The sequence below is a fragment of the Tympanuchus pallidicinctus genome, unplaced genomic scaffold (genome assembly GCF_026119805.1).
Source record: "Tympanuchus pallidicinctus isolate F22 unplaced genomic scaffold, pur_lepc_1.0 scaffold5, whole genome shotgun sequence".
Taxonomy (NCBI): domain Eukaryota; kingdom Metazoa; phylum Chordata; class Aves; order Galliformes; family Phasianidae; genus Tympanuchus; species Tympanuchus pallidicinctus.
In genome coordinates, this window is record NW_026294769.1 from 18,411,006 (window position 1) to 18,424,765 (window position 13,760).

The following is a 13,760-nucleotide window of genomic DNA, read 5'->3' on the forward strand; positions in this document are numbered from 1 at the left end:
CAGTGAAACACTCTGACTGCATTCACTCAACTGAACATATACACCAACCATTCAGAGTTATAGGGCCAACAGCAGCAAGAAAGTGGGAAAAAAAAAAAAAAGTATTTGAATACCATTGATTTATTTGACATTTCTTAAATGAAAGTTGAAGATGGGAAGGCCTCAAAACTGCAGTTACTAAACAGACATGTCTGAGTGGGAGTGAAGTGGCTGTTCTTTACCGAGAACGTGTCAACCAAGAGAGGGAGAAATTAAAACGCAAAGCAGGAATTCAGCAGAGAAAGACATATGTCTGTTCAGCATTGAATCCAAGGCTTAGTTCAAAGTTTGTATAAAAAGGTGATGGTCATCTCTTGTCTATATTATGATTTATCATTTCTTAGGTCTCCTGTCTTTCCTGGGCTAGATTACTTGCTGGTTTTTGGTTGTTTCTGTTGTTGTTGTTGTTTGTTTGTTTCTTTCTTGGTGGTTTTTTTTTTGTTGTTTTTTTGTTTGTTTGTTTTTTTGCACTTCATTACTTAAGTAATATTGTCCTATGTTAATGTCTTGGAAATAAAATTTAAAGATTATTCAACAAAAATTCAGGTAACAGCAAAGACTTCAGTGATTCATATTCAAAAATATATAATTTTCAGATGCCATAATATGTATTGAATTCTTGGTTACAGCAAAAGGATTGTAATATATAGCATCACAGTGATATATCATCAAGCTGTAACAGTGCAGTTTATTTCAACTGTGTAAACAAAAGAAACTATTTCTGCAATGGCACTCTTCGTGAGCCAAATCTCAGAAGTCAAAAGGAAACCTTACATAGAAAAGAAAATCCCAACTTGAAGCACAGTACATGAACTCTTTGCATTTTATGAACTAAGAGCAAACATCTCTTAATTACGATTTGGGAATGTTAATGCCTGCAGAAGATATTCTCTAGGAAATAAAAATAAGTTACCGTAAAATGAAATCGATGATGATTTCCCAGAGAAATTTATTTTGTGTGTAAATATCAAAGATAAATGGCAGCGCTTTGCTTTTCTGGAAGGGAAGTAATCAATTTGATTATAAGACAATGCATACTCTGTAAACTGTAAGATAGTGTTGTGTTTTCAGATATTAGCACCTGAAATGTAAAGCTAAGTTTTAAACATTTCTAGTAATTTTTTGGTCATGCATGAGTTATAGCTTGCTTGACTGGTACAACTTTGCCAGTGTAGTCTTAGTGTCCCGTGAGATCATTTTAATGAAAGCATATATGTCTGGATTGCACTGCGTTTTATATGTGTGTGTAACTTTCATACAGGAGGCTTTGCATACGTTCAAGCTGTAGGGATGAGACCTCACAGTAGAAAAAGGTACAGACAGAGCAAAGAAGTCGCACTTAATAGCAAAAAAAAAGAAAACCTGGAATACATGATATAGTTACAAGCTGGTATCTTCAGTTTACATAGAGCTACGAATTCGCTTGTTTAGACAAAGACATCCAACATGTGTATTCTCACATACTGACACAGAGTTCATGCAAACTACCACAAAAAAGAACAAGCTAGAAACTTTTACCCCTCAGAAATGCTGCATATACTTCATCCTCAAATAAACTGAAGTCTCCTCAGAAACAACAGGGACTTAATGTGCAGATTGACTCAAGCAACATGTAATTGCTTCTTCTGCAATGAGAAGTGAGCAGCAGTATCCAACAGGAAATTTCATTGAATTGTACTCCACTTCAAACAGTGTTAAGTCCAAACCTAGGTTCATTTGTCACGAAGCAGTAAGACTACCTCCAAAGAAAGGTTATTTTCTTGGAGGAAGGACATTTTCTTCGTAGTAGCCTGGATTTACTACATTTCCAGCTGGATCGTACCTAGCGACCACAAATGTAGAACCATCACTAGCAGATGCTTTTCCAACACCCATTTTCTTTGTGCTCTTCCAAACCATTGCTGTGAAATGACCTGAAGAAAGAGAGAAACATGCAGATGTCTTAGGTACTAAATCTATATTATTCCTTCAAACATATTGAGGAAGATGGGGAGAAAGAGGCATACGAAACTGTTTTTTTCTCTAACAGGAGATCTCACTAAAGGCATGCGAAAAAACCTATCTAGCATCTTGTCTTGAACAAGCCTGCTCTGACCTGTTCCATATTAGTGTTCTTGGCTCCATGTCCTATTTCCAAATAAGAATATAAAGTAGGAGAATCATGAAAGAAGGACTTTGATGAATAAATGACATAAAATGCCACAAAGACATTATGGTGTTTACTTCCTGCAGTAAGAATAGCAGTTCTACCATTTCATCCTTCCCTATTATGTCTGCATGGAGAACAATTCAAGATAATTCTCTTTGTTGCTGTTTTTTTTTTCTTTTTGTGGCTGCTTCTGCTTACCTCTAATGGCCACCCCTAAGCTGTGTTATCAGTTGTTCCCCTGTGCACAAACAAGCACCATGGGAGAAAAGCAAGATTTTCTTCATCTCAAACAAGCTTAGTTGTATCTCTTGCTCAATTACTATTCAAGAAACAATGTTCTTACGTTCACTGAGCACTGGGCTGATAACATGCAGTCAATGACCCGTGGCTGATCTCCAAATTACAGCTGAAGTAACCTCTGCAACTGTAGTGATACATCTTGGCAGAAGACACATGCCAGTGTAAACAACAACACACTGTATTTAGTGAGACACCTATATCATTTCAATTCAGTGTTTTTTACAAATTGACTTGCCTTAAAAATAAGGTCCCTTCTAGAAATTTTGGAGTTGCAGAAAAAAAAACCACAATATATTAAAAAGAAAAGACAAATTCCAGACCTTCCTCATTTCTCACAGATTCTTCTACCTTTCTATCAGTTTCTAACATAACAGTTTGGGGGAAATTCTAATATTGTTCTCCTAAGAACAAGGTAGATTTTTGAAAACTATCAAAACAAGCGCAGCAGGCAATTTCTTTAAAGGAAAAGTCCTGGTTGTGAAGAGAAGGTAATCAGTCTGAACTTACCTGTCCCTGAAGAAAACCCTGGGTTTTGAAAGCTGTAATTCTTTATTTCACTGTACCATCTGTCAGCAACATCCTTCCCTGAAACACAGAAGAAATGTGGAATCAGGATAGATAACACAAACACAAGAACATAGTTCGCTTACAGTTTGACCAGCATGATCTTCAGGTCAAATGTTTGGACAGATTTCTTCTCTGAAAGAGTGGTCAGGAACAGGGATAGCATCCCAGGGATGTAGCTGAGTCATCCTCTCTGCAGGTGTTCAAGAAATGTTTAAATGTTGCACTAAGAAACATGGTTTAGAAGGGAAATATTAATGATATATGGACGGTTGGACTAGATGATCTTGGAGATCTTTTCTAACCTTGGTGACTGTATGATCTTCAGTTAACAGCTGGCAAGACCTGTACAACCCAAGGCACAACTTCCAGGCACATGAAGGAACACTTTTACTGAATAAGAGTTTTTGAAATGTAGGTAACACGATATAGCACATTACATACCAAATTTTTATTGTTTTGCAACAGCTGTTCCTGCACAGTTACTAATCAGTCTGTTTTTTGTTAACCATCTCATGCCATCAGTTTCTGGAGTTCTCAGCTCCCTGATACAATCACAATCCATCAGTTTCTTCACTGAGGTGCAAGGGACGTGGCCATGGCACAGGCTGGCTGAGATCTAGGGCAGCAATGCACTGAACAGGTACAGCAACAGACGTCTGTGGAGATGTGCTCTTTGGATAAGATGGACCTGAAGAGGAGCAGAACTCTGACACCAACAGCACAGTAAACAGGACCACAAGCCAATTCTCAAATGTACTTAAAACTTAATAGGGCTGAAGTCAGAAAAGCTCTCAGACAAAAGAGGTCAGTGTGGCACAGCATTTGGACCTGGATGAGCAGAGATCCATGCAGTCCTTAACAAAATGTTTAACTGCCTGGCAATTAAACACATGGAGTCCATGGTTTGTGTCTGCCCTTCTATAATGGTAAGCCTGGAAGGTAGCTGAAGATGCATCTCCCCTATCTTGGATGAGTGTTCCTGTCATTATGTTTCTACACACCACTTTCAGCAGCTCTTCCATCTTGGAGCAAGTTTGAAAAGACTTCAGAGAGCCGTGCCAGGTTTTCTGGCTAAAAAGCACAGGGGCCTTTCCTACAGTGAGCCCCCCAACCTGTGGATCAAGGTATATGAAGATGTTCCTTCACAACTCCCAGCAAACCAAAATGACTATCCTTACATCCTGTAGTTCTATATGCTCCCATCAGCATTTCATACTTCAGATTTCTGAGTGGATTTATTCTTCTTAATTGTTTTACACAGCACCTGAGCCATTGTGAATTTCCACTCTGAGCTCTCTAGCTCAGGGTACTACATCTCCAGGAGCTGGTACTGTATGGAAATCTGTGCCCAACATTGGCTCATTTCATCCGAGGTGTTCACCGATCACAGCTATACAAGGATCACAACTACAGCCAGTGGCATAGTGCTACGTGTCTGTAGGTTTCTAACAGTGACATCTACCAAAGAAAAACCCTATCTGCTTTCGTTGAGCTGTTTAGGAACCTGATTAGACGAGAGCAGATCCTGACAGTGAATGAATCTGCAATGCATCTGATTGAACAGACAGCACAGAGGGCAGAAGCTCAGAGCAGAACTTGCAGATGCACTCAAAAGTCAAACATTACGTCTTTTCCATTACTGTTTCTTAGGAAATTCTTGTCTCAGACAGGGAGGGGGGGGGGGAGGGGGCAGCCTTTTCCCTGTGCTACATCAGTAATGAAGTTTCTGCTTAGCATTCCAGGAAGTATAACGCAAGGCCAGTTGATCCCAGAGCAAGCTGCCAAAGCTGTCAAGACTACCGTCATGAGGAACGCCGGTCCCTGGCGGACCGTTGGCTGCAGAACCACAATGACTCACAGTTTGCTATTTCACAGCAAAAAGTCTCAAACTTGCGCTGTTCCTGAAGTCAGACGCTGAGCTGTTCACCTCTTTAGACTCACGAGTGCAATCTGCTCAACTGATGGCGTTGTTAGCCTGGCAGCCTGGCTGTCAGAGCTGTCACTTGAAAGAAAATACTGAGTGAATTGCCATCTCTGAGAGGTTTGTGAACTGGAAGTTCTAGGAACTGATCCATAGCACACTGCTTGTTAGGAATGGGGCTCACTTAGTGAGTTTGTTTATATTTTCTACATAAAGATGTAGCAAACATGTTTTGATTCCTGAAGTAAATGTTCTGGGAGTAACAACAGGTTCCTTCTTTCCCTGCTTGCCCAGTACCAAACAACAACACCAGAAGACCTGCTTAATGGCTAGAGTCTGTAAAGCAAATACAATACCTGCTCATTTGCTACTCTAAGTAAAGCTAAAAGACTAAAACATGTGCCAAGAGCAATCTGTGTGTAAGTCAAAGGAAAAACAAAAAACATATAGTACAAAAGCTAAACAAATCTTTGTTGAATAGAAGCACAGAGTGCTTCAGCAGACATGTCAGACCTTATAGAGCATATGCACTTTGTATGTACAAGTGCTTAAGTGACTACACTATGTAAATGAACCTTTACAAATGTAGGACTGCACTTTCAGTGCTACTAGTACTTCACTGTCCCCTGCAGTGTGACATGGCATGAAAGAGTAGTCCAAGAGAAAGTCAACACCACGCTGTCTACTGTAGCTCTAAGAAATGCATCTAGGCTCTGTGTGAGTAAAACTTAAGCTCAGCATAATGGAAAGATTGTGAGAGACATAGAAGTTTTTACAAAGATAGATACATATATATTATTTAAAGAATACTATAATGTGAAAATCTGATAACACTTTAAATTCAGAGAAGATGGCAATGGCATCAGGTAAAAGAATAATCCAGTCCTGCTCAAGAAGGACAACAAGCATAAGCACGTAACACAATTTACCATGTGTTAATTCCCAGCCACGGTGCCCAAAAACTTATTGCAGGCGAACAAGAAAGAACTGTTCAGTATAATAACTGGTACGCATGCAACTATGGGAAAACTGCTGTTAGCCCAGTGACCCCTGGGCTTCCCAGGGGCTGGAGGAAATAAATAGAAAGAGGCCAACACAGCAGTCAGCAGAGCACTGAGCCCCTTCGATAGCAACTTGCATCCTCAGATGTGCTGGTTCAGAGAACTGACCATAGTATTTCCATTTCAAGTTATGCAATTATACTCAGAGCCCAATTGACCTTGCACTGGAATTGTGTGATGCAATTATACTCAGAGCCCAATTGACCTTGCACTGGAATTTTTCTCTGAAAACAGCTCTGACTCCCCTAAAAGTCCCCTCCAAAACAAGGTTGTTGTTTGAACAATATTGTTCAAAATGCATTTCAAGCAGAAGGAAAAAGAGAAAAGAGATGGCATTCCCATGAATCACTGTGGATTCTGGCAGAAATGATGGAAGTTCAGTTCTACCAAAACCATGCAGATTTGTCCTACAACCTGCAGTTCCTCTTCTGGTGGCAGAGCCAGTTACTATACTACTTTTTTTTTAAAAAAAACATCCTTCCTCTTTGCATTGTTGTAAACCACATTTACAGTTTCAACACTTTTTCTATGGAAATGTATGTTCAGCTCCACCCTTCTAACAACAGCTGACTGATGACCTGCTTGGTTCACTTCCAATCAGGCTGAATCTCACTCTCATGGGCTGCATCAGCACCAAGGGAGAAGAGGAGCCCAGAGAGCTGAGTGTGCATGGATGAGAGGGCCTGTACCAGCAGCTAGAGTGGAACTGCACCTCCATGGGGTTGTACATCCAGCATCCATCCCCTGTAGCTGGGATACAGGGGCAGCTAATGGACAGACCAGGTGTCTGAGCCCAACAGCTGAAGGTACCCAAATTCCCATTACTGGGAAAAGAATATATTTTATATACATTATTTTATATTGCCAATAATATTTTATTATATACATTTTTAAGAATCCATTGTTGGAAATAAATGCATATATATCATTTATACATATTCCAACAGTAGATGTTTGACCTGATGGGCCAGAAAGGGGCACAGGATAAGGGCATTGATGCTGTTCGTGTAAATAATGCCTGTACCTGCCTGTGTTGATCTGTGTGGCCACCTGCTCATACATATATGTATGTACACGCTGTCTATGCATGCGTGTACATGCATCCTGGGCTCCATCAGAAGAGGGGTGGCCAGCAGGGACAAGGAGGTGATTGCCTCTCTCTACTCTGCCCTCATGAGGCCCCATCTGGAGTACTGCATCCAGGTCTGAGGCCCCAATACAGGAAAGACAGGGAGCTGTTGGAGAGGGTGCAGAGGAGGGCCGCTAATATGATCAGAGTGCTGGAGCACCTCTCAAATAAAGACAGGCTGTGGAAATTGGGCTTGTTCAGCCCGGAGAAGGCTTTGGGGTGACATGATTGCAGCCTTTCAATGCCTAGAGGGAGCCTACAAACAGGAGGGGAGTCAACTCTTTGAAGGATAGACAACAGCAGAACAAGGGGAAATGGTTTCAAGTTGAAGGAGGGAAGTTTTAGGTTGGATGTTCGGGGAGAAGTTCTTTACAGAGAGAGTAGTGAGGTGCTGGAACAGGCTGCCCAGAGAGGTTGTGGATGCCCCGTCCCTGGAAGTGCTCAAGGCCAGATTGGATGGGGCCCTGGGCAGCCTGGTCTAGTGTTAAATGTGGAGGTTGGAGGACTGTGGCAGGGGAGCTGGAGCTTCATGATCCTTGAGGTCCCTTCCAACCCAAGCCATTCTATGATTCTATGCATGCCTGGGAATATACTCTTGCCTCACTGACTGCTTGGACCCAGGGGCACAAGGCTGTAGCAGCCCAACTACTGTATTCTGCTCACCTGATGTTTAATTTCTCTGTGGCCACTCTTACTGTCTCTCCTTATACCTAAGAAACCTTAAATTTTCAAGCCATCTGAGAAAATCATTAACAGCATTCTAGTAAGATTACAGCACATAGATTACACCTCTGTGTGAGGATGAGAAGCACCACAGAAATCGACAAACCAGGTACCCTAAACCTCACATCTTTCCTTTAGTGTTTCCTAGCTGTTGTTACCAATTTCCCTTCCACTTTCTTAGGGGAAAGCAGGAGAGGTGAATTTAAGTTTCCACCAGAAGTTATCTCAGAGGGTGTAATTCTCTACTTTCAGCATCTCTCATGAAGGTCCATTTTCACAGAATCATGGAATCACAGAATGGTTTGGGTTGGAAGGGCCCTCAAAGCCCACCCATCCCCACCCCATGCCATGGGCATGGCTGCCCCTCACCAGCTCAGCTGCCCAGGGCCCCATCCAACCTGGCCTTGAGCCTCCAGGAATGGGGGAATTTTTAGCAGTACTGTGAAAATCTGGTATTGGAGAGGAATAGAGAGCCACAGATGCCTGAAGTAACCATATTTGTGAGTCAGAGCGTGCTCCTTCAGGGCTGGGGCAGAATGTGCCTGTGCTGCTCTGCACACTAGACCTGATTTTGTAGCCAAACCCAGGTTCCTCCCATAATAGATTTAGGTAATACCAAGCAGTGAATTTCTCTTACAAACTCCCCAAAGTTCATCATCAGCTGCAGTGTTTTCAGGGACTACACACACACTCTTCATGACAGCATTCATCCCAACCAGAACTGAATCATTCAGTGCTTGCCTTAGGCCTCCCCGTACATGAGAAATGACATGAGGCGTCCTAAGAAGCCTGACACAGTGCAGCTGCCCAGGCAGGCTGTGGTCTCTGTTGTAGCAGTGGCAGATGACAGCTCACTTACGTGAACAGAGACAAAGAGAAGTCTGCCACAGAGCAGTTCCTGAAGGACTGGAGGGAGGAAGCGGCTGTCAGCTATTTCTTGGATTACAGGGATAAATATATTTCCAGCCACAGCTTCAGGCTGTGTAACTCCAAAATCCTGAATACAACGTAAGCGATTCCTGAGCCAGGAGAGGGGTGAAACTAAAAGACTCTTACAATTTAAAGCTTAAATCATCTCTGAAACAATAAATTTATCTTCTGGCATTATCACAGAACTCCATAAGAGTCAAAATAAACAATAGCATTACTTCTGTCAGAGAGAAAACACACTAAGCTGGAGGTTTATTGAGTTTTTCTTTATCTGGGGAGGAAGACAGTCTCCCTTTATTAAGCCCTTGAATAGATGCCTAGTACAAATTTCAGCCTCATTGAGCAGGCTACAAATTAACTATCCAGAGGGAACTGTATGACAAAAAGAGGAAGAAGTAACCAGCTCCACAGAGATGAAAACTAAGCCTGGACAGAACAGCTTTCTCTGAACAAGGAGTTTTCTTACTCTGATACTCTGACTCATCCTGACACATAGGAAATGTAGCACAGAACAAAAGATGTAGCTTATTTTTCTCAGGAAGGCAGTCAATTCTATGAATAAAAAATAGCAATAAAAAACTGCTCAAAACTGGCAAGTTATGCATGGAAACAGTGCATAGAAGAAAACAAGTGCGATCCAAAAAAGGACTAGCATTATATAATTTATGGAAGGATCCATGTGTGTTGTTTCCAGCTCTCTGAATGAGAAGCCTGTTTCTTTAACCTCAGGGGAAGAGCATAGGCCATCAGCATAAACAAGAAGGAAGAAGTTAGCTCAGTGAGTCATAGGCACTGTGCAAATTTTGCCATACATCTGTTTGTTCCCATGCTGCTCTGAAGACTTACCTCAGACTCTTGCAATCGACTGAACGTCAAGTATTAGTAGATCCAATTAGAGTTTTCCACCCCAGGTTTATTTTTCAATATAAAAAGGTACCCATGCAGGGCTACAGCTAGCACTTGCAAAGGAATCCAGCAGTGCCCCTGGGCCTAGAACTCAGTTACTAAAATTTCCAGGTCCTTAAAACAGGACCTACAGTCCACACAAATGAGCTCCTATCTCCTCTAAACTGCATTGTGAATTCCAGGGGTGGATGGAAATAAAGAAAGCAAGCGGTCACTCATAATACACACCAACTGCTCTCTCAGCAGGCGGAGGCATTAACTCTGCATGCTGGAGGAGGAAAGAGGGAAGAGCCTGCTGAGCATAGCTCTGAGTGCTCACTGCAGGCTGTCAGCATGGCCACAATTCAGCTCCTTGGGTATCCAAACAGAGGGCTGCCTATTATGTGCTACATTTATGATCAGAAAATATACGGAGAACTTTTATCTTCAGAAATGAAGGCAGGGAAAAGAGCTCAAACCTTCTGTTTACTGACAGAGCAGAAGAGATCAGATGTTGCCTAACACACTTGCCTTTGTCACTTTGGTTTCCCACTGTCTATTTGACCTCCAAAACAGGAACTGCTGTGTAGCATGCAATTGCCATTTTTCCACCTCCCTCACCACAGTTGACCTGTGGTCAGCCTTTACTGAGGCTAGGGCAAACAAAGAATAAAGGTGAAGAACAGGGCATTGACAGCTTCCTTCTCCCCTCCCATGAAACAGAATTCAAAGAAGGTGCACAGTTGGGATATACAGAACAGCCTGGCCACCAAATGCTATCTTTAAAGGGACATAACCTGCTGCCACAATGCATTACCCCTTCAGTGCACATCTGTGTTTCTTGCTTTCAGCAATGCAAGTGTCTGCATACCAGAAGCATGTGCCCATGGAACGTAGGTTAGGTTGCAGTGGCCACTTTTTGGAAGTGAAGGCAATGGCAGTACTCTTGCAACCAGCCCTGACATCCAGCTCACTCATGCTCTGAGCCCGAGGAAAATGAAACAGGCTATTTATATGGTGTCTGTGAGACAGCAAGGGAAGAAAGTTTACCTGGTTGATCGTAGGATGCCCAGGCCAAATTCTCTCCACATTTTCCATTAGCAGACTCAGAGCTGTGTTTGAGGACCCTTGAGGCTGCCAGTTCTTCTGCATACCTAGCAAAGGGATGCACACGTTATGTTACAGACTGCAGATAAAGAGGATGGAGAGGTGAAGGAAGAGAAAGAGGAAATGCAAACAAGGAATGTTAGAATCATGGAATCGTTTGAGTTGGAAGAGACCTTTAAAGGCCATCTCATCGAGCTTCCCTGCAATGAGCAGGGACACCTATAGCTACATCAGGTTGCTCAGAGCCCCAACCAGCCTGACTTTGTACATCCCCAGGGATGGAGCATTCACCACATCTCTGGGTAACCTGTGCCAGTGCCTCCCCACTCTCACTGTAAAAAACTTTTTTCTTATCCCCAGTCTAAATTTCCCCTCTTTTAGTTTTAAACCATTTCCCCTTGTCCTGTTAGAAGATGGCAGTTTAAGTGAAGTTATTCAGTTGCAAATCTCTGATGCCAGGGATGCTTTACACCTGTATAGATCTAGCACTCATGAGAAAGGAAAGTCCAGAGAGCATTTTGCATGTATTTCTGAGCCCTTGTGCCATGGATGAGAAAGGTCTAAAAGAAACAGAATGTAGATCTCCCTTCATCCTGTCTACCCAGCACCTGGAAATCCACAGCTGCAACTTTAATGGGGAAAGGGAAGCATTTATAAGCATTGCTACAAATCTCAACATTTCCAAACCCCCTCACTGGAGTAACCTGCAAGAGATAATATAGCTTCAAAAATCAGCACGTAAATAATTCATAAATCAGATGTACATATGGGAAAGGGAGCAAAATCCAAGCCTTCCTCAAACAGGGGACAGTCAATGACTCACTGTAACACTAGATGGAGATTTCCAGCATATATTTGCAGAAGTCCTGGGGCCACTTCAATGTTTTGCTAGTGTTTTACTATCAAAAAATAGAAAGTGTGCTTAAACCAGTTTTAATTGATAAGTAGAGAACAGTTCCAAAAACTCTGCACCATTAACTTGATTTCTACATAAAATAGACTGGACTGAAGCTGGGATTCAGTCAGAGTGAAAAGAGAAAGAAATCACAGGGAGAATTTGAAACAACAAATGTGTGTAGCAGCACAGGGATAAGAAGCATTGTTTCCATAGAAGTTAACACATGAGAGTGTGGGAGGTACTTTGATTGTCTAATTACAATGGGATTAAAAATAACTTCATGTGTAAAAGGATTATTCCCTTTAGTCAGCATTGGAAAGGCTTCAGTGCAGAGACATTCAAACTCAAAAGACCATTTGTCATTTCTCACAGCATCAGAAATCATCAGGTAGATTTAAAAGTCAAATAAAACAAAACAATCGTTCCATAGTGTGCTACAAAGCTTATCACCAATGAGGCAGACACCAAAACACATGGGGATCTGAAAGAAGCTAGTGAAAATTACAGAGTGTGTATTCAGGGGCTATTAGACACCTATAACCAAAAAATAAAAATAAAAAAAGATACTACCTAATATTTAGGAAAACCACAATTTCCTAGACAATTTTGTAATTTCCAGGAGAAGATAACAGAGCAAGGATCACTATGTATATCTTGTCCTGCTGCTTCTTCCCAAAGCTTGGCATCTGTCAGACACAGGATTGCCTAGCTGAGCATTTTGGCCCAAGGTAGTACTTTAGTCATTAGGTCCTGCTTTCCTTTTGTCCTATCCTTCTAAGAAAAGAAATCAAACAAAAATACCACATTGAGCTACCACCAGTAGTTTAGAAATAATGAAAGCTTGCCAGTTGTGAATCTGCTAGATCTAGAACTAAAGGATCTCTTGACACTTCTTCATGTCCTCTATCCCCATAGTCCTGCGCTGCTTCTCTTTAAGGATTTGCATATTCCAAGAAAGAGGTAAGACTGGGACAAAGTTGCCAAGGATTTGAGACAAAGGGTGATTAATTCCCTCCTGCTCAGGCAGCTGAAAACATGAGATTTGTATCTGAGATCATCACCCTGTGCTTCATTACAGTCAGATATAAACAGACACCTGCTGAGGGTGACTCACTCATCCTAAAACAGGGATCCAATAATCAATTCAGTTAGCCTGTCTCCATTCTTGGGACTGAAAATAGTGGAAAGCACACCATTTTTAATACAGACAGAGAAGAAAAGATACATCAGACACATTTCAACAAAGATACCAGATACAGTGAAAAGAAAAAGCGAAGCTCTTTGAAGCTTTTGAATTTTAGATTATGCATCATCTAACTTGAAAAAATAAGATTTCTCAAATTTCATGTCTGCTATTCGGAACAAAACATTTCTGGTTCTTGCTATTGAACAATTGCACCAGTTTCTAAACACAACTTTAATACTTATAAGTTACCAAAGGCTTCCAACTGCTATTCAACACAGTGAAGGAAGTCAGCTGAGACCAGAGAGGATTGTGAGGAACTCCAGAAGGATCTAAATGGAGAAATGTGGAGAAATGTCTATTTCACAGAATAATTTCTACTATTCATACAAATTGATTTGCTCAACCCAACTATAGAAGTTGGAAGAGCAAAGAAGGGATAAGTCAGTGAAATCTCTTCCTCGTTGTGAGGCATCAGATAAAGCAGAAAAACCCCAAATCTTTGAAGAACAGGAAGAAGACCAAGACTACATAGGTATGCAGTCACTGGCATCACAGAAATACCGTATCTAGTTATCATGGTGTCTCAAAAAAGAAGAGGAAAGAAGGCAGACAAAATTAACATGGATTGCTGCCAGAGGGCACATGTACATGCCCTGTACATGGCGTGTTGTATGGCACAACACCTTGTAGAGATCTCCGTTCTAGGCTGAGAGAACTGAACCATCTTTATGGCAAAGTGCAGCATGATGCTAAGAATAAACTGGGTTCTGGAAACACCACAACCTCTCTGGTTCTGAGCCAGCTGGCATGGAAAACCCCGCATGGTTATGGTAGAAAGTGCAATCAGAGGTGAGATCTCATGTTT

General features: G+C 41.7%; 1 protein-coding gene across 3 annotated transcripts in view; it reads right to left on the minus strand.

The window, feature by feature from the left end:
- Positions 1-102: 102 nt before the first annotated feature.
- GLIPR2 (GLI pathogenesis related 2) overlaps positions 103-13,760 on the minus strand; it is a 33,124-nt gene continuing 19,466 nt past the window's right edge. For all 3 annotated transcript variants that reach the window (XM_052704161.1, XM_052704160.1, XM_052704159.1), the window contains 3 exons: positions 10,755-10,858; positions 2,996-3,073; positions 103-1,952 (listed from right to left, as the gene is read on the minus strand). In XM_052704161.1, the coding sequence (XP_052560121.1) occupies positions 1,792-1,952; positions 2,996-3,073; positions 10,755-10,858 (343 nt within the window). In that variant the 3' untranslated portion in view covers positions 103-1,791. The remainder of the gene's footprint in view (positions 1,953-2,995; positions 3,074-10,754; positions 10,859-13,760) is intronic.